Source organism: Plecotus auritus (genome assembly GCF_963455305.1).
Source record: "Plecotus auritus genome assembly, chromosome: 10".
Classification (NCBI taxonomy): domain Eukaryota; kingdom Metazoa; phylum Chordata; class Mammalia; order Chiroptera; family Vespertilionidae; genus Plecotus; species Plecotus auritus.
Genome location: NC_137785.1, coordinates 2,578,146 through 2,601,421, shown reverse-complemented (window position 1 = coordinate 2,601,421; position 23,276 = coordinate 2,578,146). Strand labels below are relative to the sequence as shown.

Below are 23,276 nucleotides of genomic sequence, written 5' to 3'. Positions count from 1 at the left end.
GGATTCGAAAGCTTAGGGAGATGCGAGGGTTACAATGGGTTTGGCATTTAAGACCTATTCACTGTGGGACTGAGTGAAAAAAAAAAACAAAAAACAAAAAAAACACCCACAAACAACCTCACAGACCCAGACAACAGCATGGTGATTACAGAGGAAAAGAGGGGAGAGGGGAGACGGGAGAGGGTAAAGGGAGGATAGAGGGCAATGGAACAAGACTAGACTTGGGGTCGTGAACACACAGATGATACACAGATGATGTGTTGTAGAACTAATGGGAGGAAAGGAGATGTGTGTACTACCATTTGTGATGCTTTAAACAATAATAAATAAAATTTAAAAATATGTCAAGGAAAAGTAAAACAAGAAGTGTACACCTGAAATCTATATCATTTTATTAACCCATGTCACCCCAATAAACTCAGTAACATTTTTTTTATATATATATATTTTATTGATTTTTTACAGAGAGGAAGGGAGAAGGATAAAAAGCTAGAAACATCGATGAGAGAGAAACATCGATCAGCTGCCTCCTGCACACCTCCCACTGGGGATGTGCCCGCAACCAAGGTACGTGCCCTTGACTGGAATCGAACCTGGGACACTTCAGTCCGCAGGCCAACGCTCTGTCCACTGAACCACACCGGCCAGGGCTCAGTAACATTTTTTTAAAGGGAAAAAGGACCTACTCACCCCCGCTGGGTGCCAAGTGCGGCCCTCCATTGCAGAGAGGAAGGTGGCTGTGGATGACCACAGGCGTCGACAGCCAAGGCAGCAACCAGGACAGTCTGAGGCGACAGACCTGCGGCACCGGCGGGTTCCTCACGGTGTTCCTAGGAGCAAAACATGTAACAAGCCTACTCCACGCTCACTGGATCTGTGTAACAGAACGTTCTAGGTTTAAGCGAACAAAACCTAACCCAGATCCTAAAAACAGACAGTCTGCCCTGGCCGGTGTGGCTCAGTGGATAGAGCGTCGGCCTGCGGACTGGGGGGTCCCAGGTTCGATTCCGGTCAAGGGCATGTACCTTGGTTGCGGGCACATCCCCAGTGGGGGGTGTGCAGGAGGCAGCTGATCGATGTTTCTCTCTCGTCGATGTTTCTGACTCTCTATCCCTCTCCCTTCCTCTCTGTAAAAAATCAATAAAATATATTTTAAAAAAAACAAAAACAGACAGTCACGGCGTGGCAATCAATGCCCAGGCTTGAGGCAGTTTACAGACTCAGAAAATCTTGAATGAGCCCTGGCCAGGGAGCTCCGGTGGTTAAGAGTGTCATCAGGCTACACCCAGGCTGTGGGTTCCATCCCCGGTGAGTGCACATACAAGAGGCAGCCAATGAATGCGTGAATAAGGGGAACAAATCTCTGTTTCTCTCTCCAAAATCAATCAATAAATAGCCCTAACGGTTTGGCTCAGTGGATAGAGCACTGACCTGTGGACCAAAGGGTCCCAGGTTTGATTCCAGTCAAGAGCACATGCCTCGGTTGTGGGCACCATCCCCAGAGTGGGGCGTGCAGGAGACAGCCGATCAATGATTCTCTCTCATCATGGATGTTTCTATCTCTCCCTTCCTCTCTGGAATCAATAAAAATATATATATTTTTAAAAGGTATAAAAAGCCCTGACCAGTTTGGCTCTGTGGATGAAGCGTTGGCCTTCGGACTCAAGGGTCCCGGGTTTGATTCCGGTCAAGGGCGTGTACCTTGGTTGCGGGCACATCCCCAGTAGGGGGTGTGCAGGAGGCGGCTGATTGATGTTTCTCTCTCATCGATGTTTCTAACTCTTTCTCTCTGTAAAAAATCAATATATTTTTTTTTAAAAGGTATAAAAAGCCCTAATCACATTTCTTTGTTAGCCACAAGGGCACCCAGGGCATTCCAATATGGTAATTGTTAAAATATTTTTATTGATTTTTTTACAGAGGGAAAGAGAGAGGGATAGTCAGAAACATCAATGAGAGAAACATCGATCAGCTGCCTCCTGTATGCCCCCCACTGGGGATCAAGCCCACAACCAAGGTACATGCCCTCGACCGGGACCTTTCAGTCCACAGCCCGACACTCTGTCCACTGAGCCAAACTGGTCAGGTCCCAATATGGTAATTTAATATTAAATTAATAGATCCAAGTGGATCATACTACATTACCCATCATGTGTAATATAATCCATCGTAACGATGGATCAATACCAGATTTGATCTGGTTAGACAAAAGTATATCCTTTTTTTGGAGATAAAGTATTTTTTTGGGGGGGGGTTTAAATATATTTTGTTGAATTTTTACAGAGAGGAAGGGAGAGGGATAGAGAGTTAGAAACATTGAGGAGAGAGAAACATCAATCAGCTGCCTCCTGCACACCCCCTACTGGGTATGTGCCCGCAACCAAGGTACATGCCCTTGACCAGAATCGAACCCGGGACCCTTGAGTCCGCAGGCTGACACTCTATCCACTGAGCCACACCGGTCAGAGCGATAAAGTGTGCTGTAAGGATCTGTGTATGGCTGCCAAGTGGACAAGTATGATGGCTAGCTTACGTGTCAACTTGTCTAAGCCAGCAGTCGCCAACCTTTCGGACCGCACGGACCACCGTGTTCCACGGACCGCGGGCTGGCGACCGCTGGTCCAGGCTAGAATCCAGTTATTGGGTCAAACACTAACCTGGGTGTTGCCCTGAAGGGATTTTGTAGATGCGCTTGCCGTGTGCAATCAGCTGACTGTAAGCAAAGGATCTGATCTCGATAACATTGGGTGGGCTTTATCTACGTCACTGAAAGACCTTGAGAGCAAAAGGAAGGTTACCAGGAGGGAGAAATTCAGCCTCCAGAACGCAGCTGAAGAGTTGGGCTCTGGCTGAAGAGTCTAGAGCAGCCTTGGGCAAACTACGGCCCGCGGGCCGGATCCCGCTGTTCTATCCGGTTCTCTTGCTCTCCCCTCCGCTCCTTTACTTTGAATTTATATGAGTTCACACAAACACTCCATCCAAGCTTTTGTTCCGGCCCTCCGGTCCAGTTTAAGAACCCATTGTGGCCCTCGAGTCAAAAAGTTTGCCCACCGCTGGTTTAGAGTCTGCCCTCTACCCTATGGCTTTGGACTTGCCAGGCCCACAATCATAAGCCAATTCCTTGAAATAAATTTTTACGTGTACACTACACATACATGCCTATGTGTGCATGTATGTATGCACACATACACACATTTTGGAAGTGACGTTTTAATAAACACTGCCTGTATCATTATTCAAAGTATGTGTAATACGTTTTTTGGGGAAACCATGGATGTATTAAATGTATGTTCTACTAGTTCTTGCAAAACTGATCGATACTCCTCACCCCTCAATCTAATTAACATCCTGTCAGCATACTTCTCTCACATCTGTTCCATGTTTTCTTGACTCTGCTTCTATTTTAATTTACTTTTAAAGCATTTTTTTCTTGTTAATCCTCACCCGAGGATATTTTTCCGTTGATTTTTAGAGCGAGTGGAAGAGAAAGGGAAAGAGAGACACATCGATGTGAGAGTAACACATGCATTGGTTGCCTCCTGCAAGTGCCCTGACCAGGGCTGGGGCGGGGAGCAGCCTGCAACCGAGGAATCGAACCCGGGACCCTTTGTGGGTTTTTTGTTTTGTTTTTAATATATTTTATTGATTTTTTACAGAGAGGAAGGGAGAGAGATAGTTAGAAACATCAATGAGAGAGAAACATCAATCAGCTGCCTCCTGCACACCCCCTACTGGGGATGTGCCCGCAACCAAGGTACATGCCCTTGTCCGGAATCGAACCTGGGACCCTTCAGTCCATAGGCTGACGCTCTATCCACTGAGCCAAACCGGTTAGGGCCGAACCCGGGAACCTTTGATCCGCAGGCCAACGCTGAGCCAATCCGGCTATGGCCAAAAAAAAAAAAAAAAAATCCTTAAGGCCTTAAGGGCGTTTTCTGCACTCTCTGATTCCATTTCTCAATTCATAAGCATCTTCAAATCATGGGAGACGCACCTCATTCTCTTCACTCGTTATTAAAAAAACAACAACAACAACAAAAAACAATCCCTAGTCAGTTTTGCTCAGTGGATAGAGCATCAGCTGTCCAAGGGCACAGGCCTGGATTGTGGGCTGGATCCCCAGTGGGGGGCGTGCAGGAGGCAGCCAATCCGTGATTCTCTCTCATCATGGATGTTTCTCTCTCTCTCTCCCTCTCCCTTCCTCTCTGAAATCAATAAAAGAAATATATTTTAAAAATATATTTACTAAATGTATGTTCTACAAGCCCTGGCCGGTGTGGCTCAGTGGACAGAGCGTCGGCCTGCGGACTGAAGGGTCCCGGGTTTGATTCCGGTCAAGGGCATGTACCTGGGTTGCAGGCACATCCCCAGTGGGAGGTGTGCAGGAGGCAGCTGATCGATGTGTCTCTCTCATCGATGTTTCTAACTCTCTATCCCTCTCCCTTCCTCTCTGTAAAAAAATCAATAAAATATATATTAAAAAAAAAAAAAAAAAACCACCATCCCCAATGGTGACTTCTAAGATGGCTTAATACGCCTCCGGGTGGCCGTCAGAACCCCTAACCAACATGAGTGTGTCGTGTTGTCGGTTGCTTGTCATCAGCCATGGAATGAAGTCGGGTCGGTCCGGGGTGCAAGCTCTTCCGGGGTGCAAGCTCTGTAGGGTTCTCCCGTCCAGTCCACACCGCTTTCCCCGCGGGTCTCACCGAGTGCCATGCCTTGAAGCCACCGTGCGAGGTGACCCTCCCGTTTACAGATCCAGGCGCCAACTCTCTCCGGACGCGGGCCCACCTGGTGGCCTCGGAGATTCCGAATGGACCGCGCTGGAGGCGGGAGGCCTGCATTCACCGGGCCTCGTCCCCTCGGGCCTCGCCGCCTCGGCGGATGGCAAATCCATCCCCTCGAGTGACTTTGGGCCCAACGGCCTGGTTCCGAAGTTCGGGCGTCACCTGAAGGGCGTGGTTCCGAAGTTCGGGCGTGGTTCGTTAGTTCTGGTACCCACACATCCCAGGCGGGCGCCGTAGGTGAGCGCGCCAGGGACGCCAGGTGCGAAAGGTACGGAGGCGGGACTTCCGGCGTCCTCCTCGGGAGGCTGTCTCCGTTACGTTTTACGTAGCTGTCTCTCCAGGAGCGAATCCGGGAAGGAGGTAGCGGGAATGGGGGAGGCGCCAGGTGAGCCCAGGGACCGGCCCCCGCGCCCTTACACTTGTCCGGAACTGGGGCGAAGTTCCCTGCCTCCAGAGCCTCCATTCCCCCTCAGCTTCGGTAGCCGGTGCGCCTTTTTCTCGAAGAACGACGTCCTGGTTAAGGCGTTCCTCGCGTCGTTGGCTTAGAGGGAGGCGGGGGAACTACGTTACCCAGAAGGCCGTGTTTTGTGAGCCTGACGCGGACGCTGGCCAATGATGGCCCGGGACCGGGGGCATTTTCCGGAAGCTCCTGTTCGTGGGCGGGACTTCCGGGTTTTTCTCCGCGGACGCCATTTGCCTCAGCGTTTGGGTCCCGGCGGGGCCTGACTGGCCGAGCGTGGGGTCAGCGCTTCTCGTCAGGCTCTTCGTCGGCGGCCTTCCAGGGCAAGGGCGGCCGACAGGCCTCACCTCGGCGCCGGTGTCCGCGCGGTGACTCGCCGCAACGGGCGCTTGGCCTGTTGTCCGGCAGGCCCGAGCCTCCCGGGGGGCCTGTGCGCCCGCCTTTCACTCCCGCGGTCGCTGAGGGCGGCGCCCGGTGCGCGGAGGACACCGCGGCTCGGAGCGCGACGGTCGGCCGGCCGAGGTCGCCGGGTGCTCGCCTGTCCCGGCGTCGCTCGAAGCGCAGGCTCGCACGATGGCGGCGGCGGCGGCGCCTACCCGCCCCGCGCAGGTGAGTGAGTGGACGGGGATTTCGGAACCGACGGGCTGGGAGCCGGGACCCCCGCCGCTCTGACCCGGGACCCAGCAGGGGGACCCGGGTCGCCACTTAGCCTGTCCCGGGCCCTGACGGCGTGGGGCCTCCTGACAGCGGGTCACGGAGCCCCGGTTGTATCCTTCGCGGTTTGCGCTCCCGGCCCAGCCTGGCCTCGGGGCTCAGTCCTGTCGGGGTTCAGGAAGGAGACGAGGCGAATGCTTTGCGGTGGGATCTCCTGGGAGTCGCGGGGGGGGGAGACCCAGGGCGTTGTGGGGAGCGGGTCCACGGTCGGAAGAAGGGACGATGCCGTCATAAACGCCAACCCCACGGCGGCCTGCGGGGATCCGGCCCACCTGCCCGCCCGCCCTCCTCCCACGCGTGACGTGACCTTGGGCCTCGGGGCCAGAGAGAGAGAGAAGCGGGCGTTTCCCGGCAGAAGCGCCCCGACCCAGGGGAGGTGTGTGGGTGGTTTCCGGGGGCGGGGGGGGGAGGGTTGCCTTGTTGCCCGCAGCTGCTGAGACGCGGCTGGGAGGGTGACAGTGGGTGATGGTCAGCGGGGGTCCCCCACCCCAGCCACCACACACACACACACACACCCCGGTATATCCTTCGCGGTTTGCGCCCCTGGAATCTCCTGGCCTCGGGGGTCAGTGCTGTCGGGGTTCAGGAAGGAGAAGAGGCTGGTGCTTTGCTGTGGGATCTCCCCGGGAGTCGCTCGGGGGGCCCAGGGGGTGTGGGGAGCGGGTCCAGGGCCGGACATGAGCAGGTTGGGGGCTGCCCTTACAGGGGTTCCTCCTGGGAGGTCCGCGCGCGGGAGGCTCTGCTCTCCTCCTGACCGGGCTCACAGATGGAGTTTTAGGGGCGGCAGAAAGGATTCCACAACAAAAATGGGGGTAGCCCTGGCCGGTGTTGCTCAGTGGGTAGAGCGTCGGCCTGCGGACTGAAGGGTCCCAGGTTCGATTCTGGTCAAGGGCACAGGCCCGGGTTGTGGGCTCCATCCCCAGTGTGGGGCGTGCAGGAGGCAGCCGATCCGTGATTCCCTCTCATCATTGATGATTCTGTCGCCTCCTCCCTTCCTCTCTGAAATCAATAAAAATATATTTTTTAAAAATGGGTGTAGCCAAAACTGGTTTGGCTCAGTGGATAGAGCGTCGGCCTGCGGACTGAAGGGTCCCGGGTTCGATTCCGGTCAAGGGCACGTACCTTGGTTGCGGGCACATCCCCAGTGGGAGGTGTGCAGGAGGCAGCTGATCGATGTTTCTCTCTCATCGATGTTTCTAACCCTCTATCCCTCTCCCTTCCTCTCTGTGAGAAATCAATAAAATATATTTAAAAAATAAATAAAATAAAAATGGGTGTAAATGCTTCACGGCCTCCTTATCATGTATCCACTTTTTAAAAAAACAATTTTTTTATTATTATTGATTTCAGAGAGGAAGGGGGAGAGAGAGAGAAACATCAGTGATGAGAGAGAATCATGGATCGGCTGCCTCCTGCACGCTCCACACTGGGGATCGACCCCATAACCCAGCCATGTGCCCTTGACCAGAATTGAACCCGGGACCCTTCAGTCCGCAGGTGGACACTCTATCCACTGAGCCACCCCGGCCAGGGCTTCACTTTGATAATGGAGGAGGGTCAGGTTACTCTGTTGGACCCTGTGGAAGGAACCTGTGATAAAGTCTTGTTTGTGAGATGGGAGTCCCTCGGGTGAACTGGGGGACTCGCTCAGGCGGGGTCACCGACTGGCACGGAGGGGATGAGGGTTTACCTCGGGCTGTGGGAGTTAATAGAACCCCCAAGCACAGCGAGCGTCACTTCCGTCACAGAAGTCACGGGAAGTGGGCACTGACCCAGGAACCGCAGCTCAGTGGAGTGATGCCCCCAGGTTACACGCTGGCAGGCATCGGGGTTCAGGAGTGTGGGCGCAGCCCTGGCCCCAGGTTGGGCGTTGTCCAGTGCACCGAGCGGTCCCGTTCCATCCCTGTCCGGGCACTTCCTGGGTCGTGGGCTCCGTCCCTGGTTGGGGGTGTGCAGGACGCAGCAAAGGTCCGCTCTCACTTTGATGTTTCTCTCTCCCTCTCCCTCCCTTCCTCTTAAAAAAAAAAATATCAATAAAAATATTGAAAGTTTTTTAAAAACGAGTTTGGGAGCAAACCACAGGAGATGGAACTGGGGACTTTTAGTCCCTTGACCAGGAAGTGGAGCCCTCAGCTCGGGGAGGCAGTGGCAGGACCAGGGAGGCGCAGGGACACCTGCGGTTACCATCACGGATGTTACAACCTCCTCATCCCTCTCGTCCTGGAGCGTCCTGTCTGCCTCACCACCTACATGACGTTCCATTGTCTCGTGTCCGTTCACACCGGCTCCTGACCAGGAGGCTTCTCCTGTGCCGCTGTGTTGCACCCACAGCATTGCTGTCCCCGTGCGGGAGCACAGAGCTCGGCCCCCAGCAGGTGCGTGGTGCTCTGGGCCTTGACGTCTGCCCCTCGACCACGACGCAGAGACAGTCGCTGATCCCATCAGCAGCCCCAAGGCCATCGCTGCGACCTCTGTCTTACTTTCCAGGTGTCTGTGACCTTCAAGGACGTGGCCGTGACCTTCACCCAGGAGGAGTGGGGGCAGCTGGACGTGGCCCAGAGGACCCTGTACCAGGAGGTGATGCTGGAAAACTGCAGGCTCCTGGCGTCTCTGGGTGAGTGCTCCCCCTCAGGGGGGGACCTGCTACTTCCACATCCCACGTCTGCCTCCGGCCTGGCTGGTCACGAAGGTCTCGGGAGCCCTCTTTCCTCCTCCCCGGCCTCAGTCATGTTCTAGACGCCCCTCTGCTGGTCTCCATGGTCTCCTCTGGCTCCTCGAACGTGGTGGAAGGGAATGGGGGCGTTGTGCAGAACCAGAGGCTGGGCGTCCCGCCGCGCCCTGAGGGACTGACACAGGAGCTGGGGACCCCCGGGATTGTGCTCTGCCTCCTGGGTCTGCTCCTGTCATGCTGTTCAGAATGGCTTCTGTCCTCGGCGCGTTTGTGACAGGACTGGCCCCCTCAGTCCCTGCTCTCTGTGGCCCCCAGGTTCCTTGTCTGTGCTTTTCTGCATGTTTCTGTTTCTGTTTCTTTCTGGGGCGTCCAGGAGGCAGCAATGGCCACCTTGCCCGTACTTCCTGGACCTCTCCCCTCTGCCTGGCACAGACTGGCCTCTAAGGTTCTCGTTCCACAGCCTGACTGAGGGAGCCTGGTTGGCCCACGCATCCCCCCAGGCCAGTGGTCAGGGCCGGGAGTGAGGGGCTGCTCTCCCAGTAGCGGGGGACCGGGCAGGTCCCAGGAGGGAGGCCTCTGCCCCCGTTGCCACCAGGTATTGTTCTAAACCCAGGTCTCGGTTAGGGCCTCTCTCTCCTCTTGAAGCTTCAGGACGGTCTCATTTCCTGCGTCCCGGTGCTTCCTGCCAGTGGCAGTCTCGTCCCCCGGGAGACACTGGCCGTGTCTGTGGCCACTGGGAGAGTCACACTGGGGTGTGGGTGGTACGGGCGTCGAGCGGGCAGAGTCCTGTTACATCCTGCCGTGGGTAAGACCTCGCCCTCAACAAAGAATCACGCAGCCCACATGTCAAGAGTGCCAGGAGCCCTGGCCGAGTTCTTAGTTGGTTAGAGCGTCATCCCGATACGCCAGGGTTGTGGGTTCGATCCCTGGTCGGCACATGCAAGAAGAGTGCCGGGTTGAGAAACACCAGCGTGGGTGGTCCTGTGCTTGAAGATGACCTCTGGGGACCCCTCACCTGGAGGGAAAGGAGGGCTGGACACCCCGGGCTCAGGATAAGGCGTGCCTGTGTGTACAGGACTGGGATTATGTTTTGTGCCAACGAGAAATAACGTAAAACCAGAAAAGTTTGGTAATTAAATATCTTGTAAGAAAAACTTTTTTTTTAAAAATATATTTTATTGATTTTTTATAGAGAGGAAGGAAGAGTGATAGTCAGAAACATCGATGAGAGAGAGACATCGATCAGCTGCCTCCTGCACACCTCCTACTGGGGATGTGCCCGCAACCAAGGTACATGCCCTTGACCGGAATCGAACCTGGGACCTTTCAGTCCGCAGGCTGACGCTCTTCCACTGAGCCAAACCGGTTTTGGCAAGAAAAACTTTTGAAATAAAGGGTCCCTTGGCTGGTCCTGCTAACCGCCCCCCCCCCCCACCCGCACACACACATGCACGCCGCACCCCAAGCTCACCCTGTCCCCGGACTGGCTTCCAGCTCGGCCCCAGCACACTTGGTGTGCTCGCTGTTGTGTGTCCGTGAGGGTTGGGCACCCAGCCTTGCTGTGTCCTGACCTGGGTGGGGCGGGTGCCCAGCCATTCGCTCTCTGTCTTCATGTTTACAACCTGAGCCAGTGCTGCTCGCCCTGGGCTGGTCTTCTCCCCAGACACTCGGCCATGTCCGAGATGGCTGGTGGTCACGCTGGGGCGCGGACACCACGACACGCGGAGGTGGGCCAGGAGGCCTGCGGGCTGTTCCTCCCTGCCGCCTCGCCAGGCGGGCAGACCCTGTCCAGAGGGCACAGAGGCACCTGATCCCCGAGTGCTGAGGCCTGGCAGCCGGCCTGCGTTTCTTCTCCTTCCTCCTCTGGTTGTTCCTGCTGCGAAGTCTGGGTTTCGTGCTGACGCTCACCCACCTCCTCCCCGGACCGGCCGCTCTTGCCTTCTCAGCAGACACAGCAGCCTGTGGGGCCGCAGGAGCTCCCGGACTGATAACATCCCCCAGGGACCTGCCATCCAGGAAGTGACTCGGGGGTTCCCGTTGGCCAGAGCCCTGCGGGATTCTTTTCTTCCTTTTTTAATTAAAAAAATGTTTGTTTTTAGTCCTCAACTGAGGACACGCTCTTACTGATTTGAGAGAGAGAGAGAGAGACATCGCTCAGTTGCCTTACGTGTGTGTGTCAGCTAGGGATCAAACCCCCAACCTGGTAGGTGCCCTGACTGGGAATGGAACCTGCGACCTTTCCCCGTACGGGGCGATGCTCAACCAGCTGAGCTGCGTCGGCCAGGGCCACAGTTCCTTTTTCGCAGAAATCTGAGAGAATGAAAAAGTGGGTCACTTTCAGGAAAAGCAGTGAACTGTCACAGCGCAGGTCCCCTGAGCACTGTTGATGCTCCTCTCCTTTAATACGCACAGCACTCCACTCTGCTCACCTGTGCCTGCCGGGTTTCCGTTTACGGGGGTGACTTAGTGATGGGACGTGGAGAAGTTAGTGCCGTTGAGGGAAGGATTTATCATGGCTCTCAGGAGACGGGGACTCTGCACGTCTCCGGAGCCGCGTGAGGAATCGGTAGGAAGACCATGGTTGTGGGGCATTCTCTGAGCACCAGAAAGAAGCGAGGGCAGGTGGCCAGCGCAGGGTGGCTGGCTGGAGAGCTTCCAGCCGGCGGCCCTGGTTGTCTGGAAGCTGGGACTTGGTTGACGGAGGGCGGGGAAGGCTGGCTGGGCGTGTGAGAGAGTTAAAGGGGTGGAAGCTGCGGCTTGAGTGTTTCCGTGAAAGGTGTGCCGCCTGGCAGGCTGTGCCAGGAATTAGCCGGCTCTGGGAGGGATAGGCTCCGCGGTGTCAGAACTTCGTGAAACAGTAACGTCTTTGAAAAGAATGATTAACTAATTGGTCCTCATGCTGAGGAAGCTTTACGTTGCCCGGAAGAGGAGAGAAGCACTGAGAGGAGGAGCACGGGTGCACACAGGAAGTACCTGCCTGCAGGAGGCCCGGAGCCGTTCCCATTTGTACAACTTCAGCCAAGAAAACGCACCTGAAATTGGGGCGTTGCCTAACGTCGTTGGGAAGTTGTGCGTGTGCTAAAGCAGAAAGTGTGTGTGTGTGTGTGTGTGTGTGTGTGTAAAGGAAAAAACATCACACGTGGGGGTTCCACCCAAGCAGCGCTGGCATTGACTCGCTGGGATTCGCACCCAGGAGTTCTCAGTCTCCGTGGGCAGCCTTTCCAGTTCCCACCACCCACCTGAGATGGGTCACAGCCCGGGTGTCCCCGTCCTGCACGGTGGCTATGAATTGGAGGTTCCCACCACCCCTCCTTGAGTTTGGTAATTTGCCAGAACAGTTCTCAGGACTCGGGACAGCGCGTCACTTACCGTCACCTGGTTAGGATAAAGCTGCAACCCGGAACGGCACGTGAGCGCACAGGGCCAGGCATGTAGGACAGGGGCGGGGCTTTCTTGCCCTCGGCGGCTGATCACCCTCCCGCACCTCAGCACTGACCAGCCTGAAGCCTCCTCTCAACTGTGAAGTCATTGGCCACTGGGCATTAAACTCCACCTCCACCCTCCTCCCACCACCAGGGTCAAGGGGTGGGCTGCCGATCTAATCCTCTAATCCCAAAAATCACCTCGTTAACAGGGCGATAGAAAGGGTTTATTATAAATAATGAAAGATCGCCTTGGCCAGTTTGGCTCAGTGGATAGAGCGTCAGCCTGCGGACTGAAGGGTCCCCGGTTCCATTCCAGCCAAGGGCACAGGCCCGGGTTGCGGGCTCGATCCCCAGTAGGGGGTGTGCAGGAGGCGGCCGATCCATGATTCTCTGTCTTCATTGATGTTTCTCTTTCTCCCTTCCTCTCTGAAACCAATAAAAGTGTATTTAAAAGACATACAACAAACGATGCTCCTTTCGTTTTAACCTGGAACGTCCTGGCTGGGGTGGAGAGCAGCACCACACTCCCGGGCTCCCGTGGTGGCGGGCAGTGTCTCGTAGGCCATGAACGCGGTGACGGTTCACTAAGCCCCCGGGCTCCCGGTAGCCAGGGGTTCTGGGGGAGCGGTGACCGTCAGCACGGGCATCTGGAGGGGCCTGAGCAGAGGGGCCACCCTTCCTGCAGGGGGAACGCCCCAGAGGGCTGTTTCACCACTTAATCCTCACCCTGGGATACTTTCCCATTGCTTTTTGGAGAGGGAGTGAGGGGGGAGAGACACAGAAACAGCAACTGGCTGCCTCCTGATGCACCCCAACCATAACGGGGGGTCAAACCTGCAACCCAGGCACATGCCCTTGACCGGGAATTGAACCCGAGACCCTTTGGTGCGCTGGCTGGTGCTCTAACCACTGCACTACTGGCCAGGGCTGTTTAACTACAGTTGGGTCTGGGGTCTCATTTTCCCAGCTAGTTTATAAGCGCCAACATTTCATTTCAGTGATGTATTGTGTCAGAGCATCTGTGCCCAATATGGGATATTTCCTGACAATGGGTCTTCGGGAAATTTAGGCAAAGCTACAGTTAAAGTGAGGCATACAGTTTTTTCCTGTTTAGTTGCTGTTTAAGATTGGGGAGCACAGCCGAAACTGGTTTGGCTCAGTGGATAGAGCGTCAGCCTGCGGACTGAAGGGTCCCAGGTTCGATTCCGGTCAAGGGCATGTACCTTGGTTGCGGGCACATCCCCAGTAGGGAGTGTGCAGGAGGCAGCTGATCGATGTTTCTCTCTCATCGATGTTTCTAACTCTCTGTCCCTCTCCCTTCCTCTCTGTAAAATACCAATAAAATATATTTTTTTAAAAAATAAGATTGGGGAGCACAGTGTTTACATTTAGTGGAACCCCCCCCCCCCAAGCTATAACTGACTTGAGCCCAGTATGAAGTTTGTCAATTGGTGCATTTTAGCAAATTCTAAAGTTAATTTGGAGCCTGTGTTGTAGAGGCACAACAGCCAATTGGTGCCATGTTGTATTTTGTAATATAAAATGTTTCAGTGTGTAGGTTTTTTAAACCTGTGCTGAACGTAATTATTGTATGTAATTTCCTATATAAATTATATGCATGTTAATTTTGGGTTTCCAATTGGGTGAAGTTGTAGATGGTGTTAATTTAGTTGCATACTGTATTGTGGGGGTTTTTTATATGTTTTTATTGATTTCCGAGAGAGGAAGGGAGAGGGATAGAGGGGGCTGCCTCCTGCACACCCCGCACTGGGGACCGAGTCCAGAATCCAACTGGTGATTCTTGGTTCATGGGTCCGTGCTCAGCCACTGAGCCACACCGACCGGGCCGTGCTGTATTGTTTTATTTATCTTTGCTTTCTTTCCCCCTGTGTCTCGGGGTTAGTTTTTAGTTTCTGGTTTGATTGTTTTTTATTGATTTCAGAGAGGAAGGGAGAGGGGGAGAGATAGGAACATCAATGATGAAAGAGAATCATTGATGGGCTGCCTCCTGCATGACCCCCACTGGGGCTCGAGCCTGCCACCTGGGCATGTGCTCTGATCGGGACCTGAACCATGACTTCCTGGTTCATAGGTCAATGGTCAACCACCGAGCCACATTGGCGGGGCTACGCTTGGGTTTCCGTGTGTGTCCTGGCTGTTTGAAGGGCGGGATGGAAGGGCCTGGGCCTCCAGGCAGCAGCCTCTTCCTGAGATGACCCTGGCCTAAGCGTCGTAGTCCCTTCATCCCTCTTCCCCGTTTTCTCCTCCTCTTGTTCCCTTTCCTTTTAAACAGAATCTTTTTGGGGGTTGGGTGGGGGTGGGGGGCTCCCTCTCTGTCCCCGACCATTTTTCTTTCTTTGATTTGAATGTTTGCCTGACAGGCTCCTGGCAGCCCCAAGTGGCCGCTGCTGTGGGTGGCGGCCCTGATTTCTAGGGTGTCCCCAGCCCCTCAGAGGGGCTGGGCTGGCATCTGGGGAGTGTGGTGGCATCGGCAGCCAGTGTGTGACTGCGGGCCTCAGGGAGGGGACTGGGACAATGCGGACGGCAGCTGCACTCAGACTTGCCCAACTTCCTGGCCGGGGTAGACAATCTCAAATGAACTGAGAAACCTCTCAGTTTCAGGGGGAGTAAGACAAGGTATTTCTTTTTCTTTTTTTTTTTTAATATATTTTATTGATTTTTTACAGAGAGGAAGGGAGAGGGATAGAGAGTTAGAAACATAGATGAGAGAGAAACATCGATCAGCTGCCTCCTGCACACCTCCCACTGGGGATGTGCCCGCAACCAAGGTACGTGCCCTTGACCGGAATCGAACCCGGGACCTTTCAGTCCGCAGGCCGACGCTCTATCCACTGGGCCACACCGGTTAGGGCGACAAGGTATCTCTTGCTCTCCGTGTTTGGTGTTTGATTGTACACTGAACCACCAGTCTCCATGGATGGGGTCCCTTACGCCTTGCTGGGTCAGGAGCAAACTGCAGCAGCAGGAGGACAAGCGGCAGTGACAGGACTTGCCCTTGAAGCAGTTTAAGCCTCTCTTGTGCCTCAGCACCAGGAGGAAGTGACACTTGAGCTGAGACCCAAAGAGTTACAGCGAGGAGGAGCAAGGTGTGGTGAGAACGGCTTTCGTGTAGAAGAGCTGACACGTGCAAAGGCCCTGAGGTCACAGGGAGAAAGACTCGGCCAGAGCCGAAGGAAGGTCTCAGCTCCTTCATCTTTCCTCTGCCCCACCCCCGAGCCCTGCTCTGAGCTGGCAGTAGACCCCAGTGAACATGTGCTTTGTGACAGCGGGGGGGTCCTGGGCTGTGGTCAGGATCTGCCAGGGAGCCTTCTGTGGGTTGTGCTGCCTCTCACCGACTTCTCTGTAGACATCCTGTGTCTTTTCCCTGCATCTGAGCTTGGCTGCACGTGACAGACCCGCTCGGTCCTCACCCTCCAGGAAGTTGCTGCCACACTAACGAAGCTCAGCGGTGGGGCTTGCTCCTGTCTTGGTGGGTGCCAACCCCTGTCGGTGTCTTTGCTTCCTCCTGGGTCCTTAGGTCACCTCACACAGTCCCAGGATGCTGCCGGACAAGCAGAGTGGCCTCCCTCGTTCAGCCATCCGGCAATAAAACTCCCCGGAGTGGCCGGTGTAGGTCACCTGCTACCTCAGACTACTAGCCACTTGCAAGTTGGTGGAGACCAGGACTTCTCATCCCTCTGTCAACACCAGAATCGTCTGGGGGGGCGGGGTGGGGGTTAATCTCCTGAGATCCAGGCCTCACCTGCAGGGACTTGGTCTTGGTTGCCTGAGAACTGACATCCCAAGGGCTGGGTGCATGGCTGGGTCAGACCCACCCAGTGTGATTAACGAGAACACACCTGGAAGGAAGGGTGCTTTCCTCGGGTCAGGGCAGCAACCGAACAGACTTGGGATCCATGCGACGGGGTCAGGGGAGCGGTGCTGTCTGCACAGCCAGCATTGCTGCGAGTCTTCGGGTCGCCGTGATGGCGTTGTGTCCTGGGTTTCCAGGTCTCGCGGCATTTTTGTGTGGATGGGAACAGCTTCCTGCGGAGGTTGTCCCCATCCTGCAGTCCCGGACTCGATTGAGAGGTTTTATTTGCTCTCACAGATATCCTCATGTCCTCTTTCCTTCTCCACGAACAGGGTGCCCTGTGCCCAGACCTGAGCTGATCTGCCAGCTGGAGCAGGGGCAGGAGCTGTGGGTGGTGAAGACAGATCTCTCCCGAGGCACCTGTCCAGGTAGGAGCCGACCTGGCAAATGGCAGACCCTGCGCCCGGAGACCTTCAGGAGACCACTGGCCGTGGGTCTCTGGGGAAGCTTCTTGTTGTGGCCTGTCTGGTGGTTTGGAATCCTTGGAGCCCTTTGACCTGTGGGCCCTCTGACCTCCTGGAGGACAGAGGTGTACGAGCTAAGCTGTCTGGGGCTCAGAGCCTGGCTTGCCAATCACCATCTCTGCGCCGCAGCGAAGTTGCACGGTCTCGTATCTTTGTGTACGTGAAACCCAGCTTCCGGATCAGACAGGCTCCAGAATCTCGGCTCCGCACACGGCGGCTCTTTTTCTCGCTCAGCGGGGCCCATGGGGTCAGCAGGGAGCTGACCGCGCCGTTACGGGAGGACCCGTGTCGGTCCTGTCATCAGTGTGTGCCTGTCCGGTTGTGCTGGCGTCCTCCAGCTGGCAGAGGAGACGGGAGAGAGGGGGGAGGACGTCACCCCCTCCCGCCAACACCAGTTCCCCTACATCCCACCGACGAGAACTGGGCATTTGGGCACCTGGGGGTGGGGCTGCGAGGCTGTGTGTCGGTGAGGAGCCGCAGCTTTGGGAGTGTAGTCTGCGACAGTCAGTCTGTCCCTGGAAGATGCTGGTAATAATGGTGTCTCTGTTGTCAGGTTGGTGGTCTGTGTTGACTTTTGTTGTCAGGTTGTTTGGGGTGTGATCACAGAATGCTTAAGGCATGGAACGGCAGAGCACCACGTCTGAGCCATGGCAAGTGGCTCATGAGAAGCAAGCTGTTGGCAGTGTCCCATTATCATGAGTGACGTGTCTCACATTTCCCGCTCTACTCCAAGGAGAGGGCCTTTCTCTCTCTCCAGTCCCTCTCTCCAGCTGTCCCCTGCCTGCCCCGTCCCACCTTCTTCATCCACCCACCCCCTGAGGGTTGGTCAGAAACACAGGCACTCCCCGTTCCTGCCCCACATGTGCGCTGTGGAGGGCACCGGGCCTTCACGTGTGAGCCTGGTGCCACTGCAGTCATTTCCATTGGTCCCTGGGGCTGCTCAGCCAGCCTGTGAGTCTGCAGCTCGGCGTCAGCCCCTCGGCGTCTGTGCCCAGCCTCTGCCCCGTAGGGCCTCAGTCCCACCTCGCCACTTGGAAGTCCAGAGGCACCAGAGTCACGTGCCTGGCATGGAACCCACGACGTTGCCCACTCCTCTCCTCCCCAGTTTCAGCGAGTGGTGCTGCCATTGACGAGGTTAGAAACTAGGTGTGGCCTCCGGTGACTCACCCCTCCACCGCCATCATTCCTACCCGCCCCTCCCCCAGCCATTCCCAGTCTGTTCCTTCTCGTCTTATTCATCTCCTGGATCCATCGCTAGTAACTCACTCTTCCACCGCCATCATTCCTACACCCCGCCGTCCCTGGTCCTGTTCTGTTCTCGTCACTGCAGACCGGACCCACCCTCAGTTTAAGCTCCTCCTCTGGCCCTGAGGGTGCTCATAGACTCCTAACCTGTCTCTCCACTTGCTGGCGCCTCAGCCCAGCTGTGTGTCCTGCATGAGCTGCTTAGGGGCCAGGCTTGGTTCCAGGCGGTGACCCTTCCCCAGCCCCAGAGGTCTCAGCCTGTGGCCACCACTGTGTCCGGTTTCCTGTTGAAAGTCAAGAGGGCCTCCTGCCTGTGCTTGCTCCTCACTCCTCCTGCACTCCTGTGGACGCTCCTGTCTGCAGCTTCCCCTTTCTCCTGGCAGGAGAGCTCCTGCCCCAGCCACAGCCAGTTCCTGAACCAGAGTCTAGATCACACCTTTTCCGGGAAATTCTCCCTTTGCTTACATTCTTCACTGACATGCTATTTGTCCCCCCTTTGGGTAACTTCATCCTTTTTCTACTCAAAGTAAAAGCATGATCAGGGTGCCCTCGCCGGTGTGGCTTGTTTAATTGTGTCATCCCCACGCACCGAAAGGTAGCTGGTTTGATCCCCAGTTGCATATAGGAGGCAACTGACCCATGTTTCCCTCCCTCTCCCTTCGTCTCTCTGAGATCAATAAAGACATATTTTTAAAAATACATGCTCACCCTAACCGGTGTGGCTCAGTGGATAGAGCGTCGGCCTGTGGACTGAAGGGTCCTGAGTTCGATTCCGGTCAAAGGCATGGACCTTGGTTGCGGGCACATATCCAGTAGGAGGCAGGAGGCAGCTGATCGATGTTTCTAATTCTCTATCCCTCTTCCTCCCTGTAAAAAATCAATAAAATACATTTTTTAAAAGAGAAAATATTTAAATAAAAATAAATACATGCTCAAGGTCCTTACAGAAAATAAATTTTAAAATGCTCTTGTCTCATTATATTCATCCATTCTCTAGGGTACTTTAAATATATTTTTTATTGATTTCAGAGAGTAAGGGAGAGGGAGAAAGAGATAGAAACATCAGTGATGAGAATCATTGATCAGCTGCCTCCTGCACACCCCCTATTGGGAATCCAGCCCACAACCCAGGCATGTGCCCTTGATGGGAATCGAACCCAGGACCCTTCATTCCACAGGCCAACGTTCCATTCACTGAGCCAAACTGGCTAGGGCCACTTTTTTACTTTTTTTTTTTTTATTATTATTACTATTATTTTAGAGGGAGAGAGAGACGGAGACCTGTCGATCTGTTGTTCCACTCACGCATTCATTGGTTGATTCTTGTACGTGCCCTGACCGGAGAGCACATGGCTTATGGGGATGACCCTAACCACCCACTGAACTACTGAGCTCTTTCCAACACCTGTTTGTCTTTTCTCTGTGCCTGTACAACCAGGTCTTAAAGCCTATAATCCTCTAACAGTATTACCTGGTAGGGTCGGGGTTCTTCTCCTGTACTCTTTATTCTCACCTCTGGTCTTGCATGCAAATCTACAATCAGATCTTTGGGTTCTGTGGTGACAGGATTATATTGAATTTATATATTTACCTGGGTAGAATTGTTGGTTTTATATTATCAGATCCTTCACTAATAGACCTTGGCTTTAATACTGTCATTTTCTCCATATAAATCATGTGTATTTTGCCATTCTTCACCAAACGGTTTCTCAGTCATACCAGGCTCCATGTGTTCAGCCCTGTGCGAGTGCTCACTGTCCCCCGAGTGTGCCCCCTCCAGGCAGCCCCTGGCTTCTCAGCACCGTCCACTCACGCTCTGCAGTGCCCCTCCCTTTCTCTTTGTGGCAGCTTATTATGGTGCCAGTGGGACTCATCTCGGGGGCACCTCCGTTGGGAAACCCTGGTTTTCCCTTCACAGTATCAGCCAAACCGAGGGTGAAGGACACAGAACTCAAGACAGCCATGTCTGCCCAGGTCTTCTGACACCAGAGTCAAGTTCAGGGATTTCCCAAAACTATCCTCAGGTTCAAAGATTTGCTAGAAAGACTCCCTGAAACCCACTATACTCACTATCATATTTAAAAGCACACAGATTAGAAGAGGTGAGGCAGGTGGGGCTGAAAGTGTTCCAAACACGAAGATTCTGTGTCCTTGGCAACTCCTCAACCAGCATCTGTGTAGGCAGCATGAGCACAGGGTGTAGCCCACCCGGGACTCTCCAAGACTCGGTATCCGGATTTTCATAGAGACGTCACTGAGCCTTTGCTGGTGGGACTCAATCCCAGCCCTCCTTTCCTTTCCAAAGGTCCAGTTGATGAGACCTTGTGGCTCAAAGCCCCAACTTTCTAATCACAAGGTTGGTCTTTCTGATGTGGCCAGACCTTACCCTTAGTCATCTCCTTATATTAGGGGCCCATAATGCGTTATCTGTTGGCATAAACCAAGCATGTCTAACTCGTTGAAATAAAGGAGGCATGCGGCCCACTGGCCAGGAATTGGACATGCTTGTCATAAACGATGATGTGTTTCCAGGGGCCCTCCAGGAATAACCCCGCACTCCTGTCACTCTGGAAATGCCCAGAATTTAGAGGTTACATCTTGGAGTCGGGACAAAGATCACACTTCTCTTTGGGGGGAGTAGATCTTGCACTATACACTTCCTGTCTTCCATCAGGGTCGCATGAGCTATCCCTACCAAGTGTTTAAGTAGCAACGTGGGCTGTCCTTGCTCAGAGGAAACTCAGAACACAGGATCGCTATTCTGTACAGCCACGTCCCATCTGTAATTGTGGCTATGTCTCCACTCCAGACATTCTGTCCTCTCCAGGCAGGCTCGTGGTGTCAGCAGTCCAGGGACCAGGAGAGAAAGATTACAGGCCTGGGAGTCAGAGGTAGCAAAGCGCAGCAGACACAGAGGCACTATTCTCATTTTCATGTTTTTCACTGAACTGCTGATTTTGTTTCTTCTGGGTTGACATTACTAACTGGCCTTTTTGTGTATTGGATTTCTTCAGGTGACAAAGAAAAATTCAAGACCACAGAAACTACCACTTGTGAGCCAACCCTGTGTGAGAGATTCTCAGTCCAGGAATACCTAACACGGAAAGTTCCAGGGGACTCCCAAGGAGACCAAACCAGGGATCAGCATGGTCCATCAGAAGTGTCCCTGCAGGAAGGACACTTGAGGCCAGGAATAGATCCTCCAAGGGAGAAGCTCCCTGAGAGCCCTGAACATGGCGGCTTAGGGACACCTGATGGTGCGTGTGTGAGGACTGTGCAGGAGCCAGTCCCTCCAGGAGGTGCTGTCCTTGACCATGGCTCACATGAATTACGTAAAGATCCCATGATTCAAGAGGAGGAAAATATCTTTAAATGCAATGAATGTGGGAAAGTGTTTAACAAGAAACACCTTCTTGCGGGACATGAAAAGATTCACTCTGGAGTGAAGCCCTATGAGTGCACAGAATGTGGGAAAACATTTATTAAGAGCACACATCTCCTTCAACACCACATGATCCACACAGGGGAGAGGCCCTATGAGTGCATGGAGTGTGGGAAGGCCTTCAACCGCAAGTCGTACCTTACACAGCACCAGCGGATTCACAGTGGAGAGAAGCCCTATAAGTGCAATGAATGTGGAAAGGCCTTCACCCACCGTTCCAATTTTGTCCTGCATAAGAGGAGACACACTGGAAAAAAATCCTTTGTGTGCAAAGAGTGTGGGCAAGTTTTTCGACACAGGCCAGGATTTCTTCGACATCACATCGTCCACAGCGGCGAGAACCCCTATGAGTGCTTCGAGTGTGGAAAGGTCTTCAAACACAAGTCATACCTCATGTGGCACCAGCAGACTCACACCGGGGAGAAGCCCTACGAGTGCAGTGAGTGTGGGAAAGCCTTCTGTGAGAGCGCAGCCCTCATTCGCCACTACGTCATCCACACGGAGGAAAAGCCCTTTGAGTGCCTCGAGTGTGGGAAGGCCTTCAACCACAGGTCGTACCTCAAGAGGCACCAGCGGATCCACACTGGGGAGAAGCCTTTTGTGTGTACGGAATGTGATAGGGCCTTTACCCACTGCTCCACTTTCATCGTGCATAAGAGGGCCCACACTGGAGAAAAACCGTTTGAGTGTAAAGAATGTGGCAAAGCCTTCAGCACTAGGAAAGACCTCATTCGGCACTTCAGCATCCACACTGGAGAGAAGCCCTATGAGTGCAGTGAGTGTGGGAAGGCCTTCAACCGCAGGTCAGGCCTCACGAGGCACCAGCGGATTCACAGTGGAGAGAAGCCCTATGAGTGCATGGAGTGTGGGAAAACCTTCTGCTGGAGCACTAACCTCATTCGACACGCCATCATCCACACTGGGGAGAAGCCCTATAAGTGCAGTGAGTGTGGGAAGGCCTTCAGTCGTAGCTCATCCCTCACTCAGCATCAAAGGATGCATTCTGGGAGAAACCCTGTCAGTGTAACACAAGTGGGAAGGCCCTTCCCAAGTGGTCAGACTGCGCTCACCCTCCGAGAGCTCCTGTTGGGGAAGGACTTTCTGAATGTAAACACCGAGGGCAATCTTGTGCCAGAGAAAACATCCCCCGCAGCCTCTGAGTGCACCTGCCAAAGGGAGAGCCCACAAGACTCTTCGCTCTGAGGGAAGATAATGGTTGCAGATCATCACTTGCCACATGAAGACCATTTGAGAAACTGATGCAGCCTAGAGCAGGGGTGGGCAAACTTTTTGACTTGAGGGCCACAATGGATTCTTAAACTGGACCGGAGGGCTGGAACAAAAGCATGGATGGAGTGTTTGTGTGAACTAATATAAATTCAAAGTAAACATCATTACATAAAAGGGTACGGTCTTTTTTTTTTTAATTTTATTTCAATAGTTTTATTCATTTCAAACATTTTAACAAGAAGAATGTAAACACTAATTATTATAATTTGAAACTTCAAAAAATGGAGGAATAATAGCACAATAACATACCTTATATTGAAGATGGCAAAGGCAAAATAAAATTACCTAACAAAGGAAAGGTACAAAAGCCTGTCAAATTAAACTTAAATGTAATAAAATAATTTAAAACTAAAACAAATAGAAAAGAACAACATGTGTAAACAGTAAATTAAACATTTTCTTTAGTGCAACTTCCAAATTATGCCTGGGACGTAGATGTAGATGGCAATGTAGACTGGGTTGAAAGATTTTTGGTCTTTAAAACATCAACTTCAGTGGGAACAGTGTTGTTGGTCTCCTTTTTTAGCTAATGCATCAAAGTCTGGAGTTAGTTTTGTTGTGGCTATTCTCAGGATAGATCTGAGGTGTTCATCAGTTAAGCTGGATCTGTGAGGGGCTTTGTTGATGTTCATGACGCTAAATGTCTGCTCACAAACATAGGTTGACCCAAACAGCACCAGTATCTTCTGTGCCATCCTCCGGATGTTTGGAAAAGTGGCTTTATTAAGTGAAGCATAAAAGTCTCTTAGTTCAAGAGAGCTGAATTTCTCCTTTAGGACAAAGTCAGACTGAAGATGGATGAGTTCCAGTTGCACCTCTTCTGGTGCTGTTTCAGGGTTTTGTGACAAAGGACAGGCCACCAGTTGAAGTGACTGGTCAATTTTTTCAACATCAGAAAACTGAC

At 53.5% G+C, this 23,276-nt stretch overlaps 1 protein-coding gene across 2 annotated transcripts; it reads left to right on the top strand.

Annotated features, from left to right (window-relative positions):
• The first annotated feature begins 5,162 nt into the window (after positions 1-5,162).
• On the top strand, positions 5,163-22,716 carry LOC308236089 (uncharacterized protein). 2 transcript variants are annotated; one of them, XM_080645389.1, is made up of 4 exons: positions 5,163-5,856; positions 8,449-8,575; positions 16,204-16,299; positions 20,655-22,716. In XM_080645389.1, the coding sequence occupies exons 1-4, from the start codon at positions 5,821-5,823 to the stop codon at positions 22,283-22,285; spliced, it is 1,890 nt and encodes a 629-aa protein (XP_080501515.1). In that variant the 5' UTR covers positions 5,163-5,820; the 3' UTR covers positions 22,286-22,716. The 2 variants fall into 2 exon arrangements, with proteins under 2 accessions (XP_080501515.1, XP_080501516.1); XM_080645390.1 differs by lacking the exon at positions 16,204-16,299 and having other exon boundaries at positions 5,449-5,856; positions 20,655-22,484.
• The last annotated feature ends 560 nt before the right edge of the window (positions 22,717-23,276 follow it).

Excerpts from the sequence above, each read along its gene's own strand:
- LOC308236089 (XM_080645389.1), top strand. The coding sequence starts at position 5,821 with ATGGCGGCGGCGGCGGCGCCTACCCGCCCCGCGCAG. Across the intron at positions 5,857-8,448 it reads CGCCTACCCGCCCCGCGCAG|GTGTCTGTGACCTTCAAGGA; the intron begins GTGAGTGAGTGG and ends CTTACTTTCCAG. Across the intron at positions 16,300-20,654 it reads CTCCCGAGGCACCTGTCCAG|GTGACAAAGAAAAATTCAAG; the intron begins GTAGGAGCCGAC and ends GGATTTCTTCAG.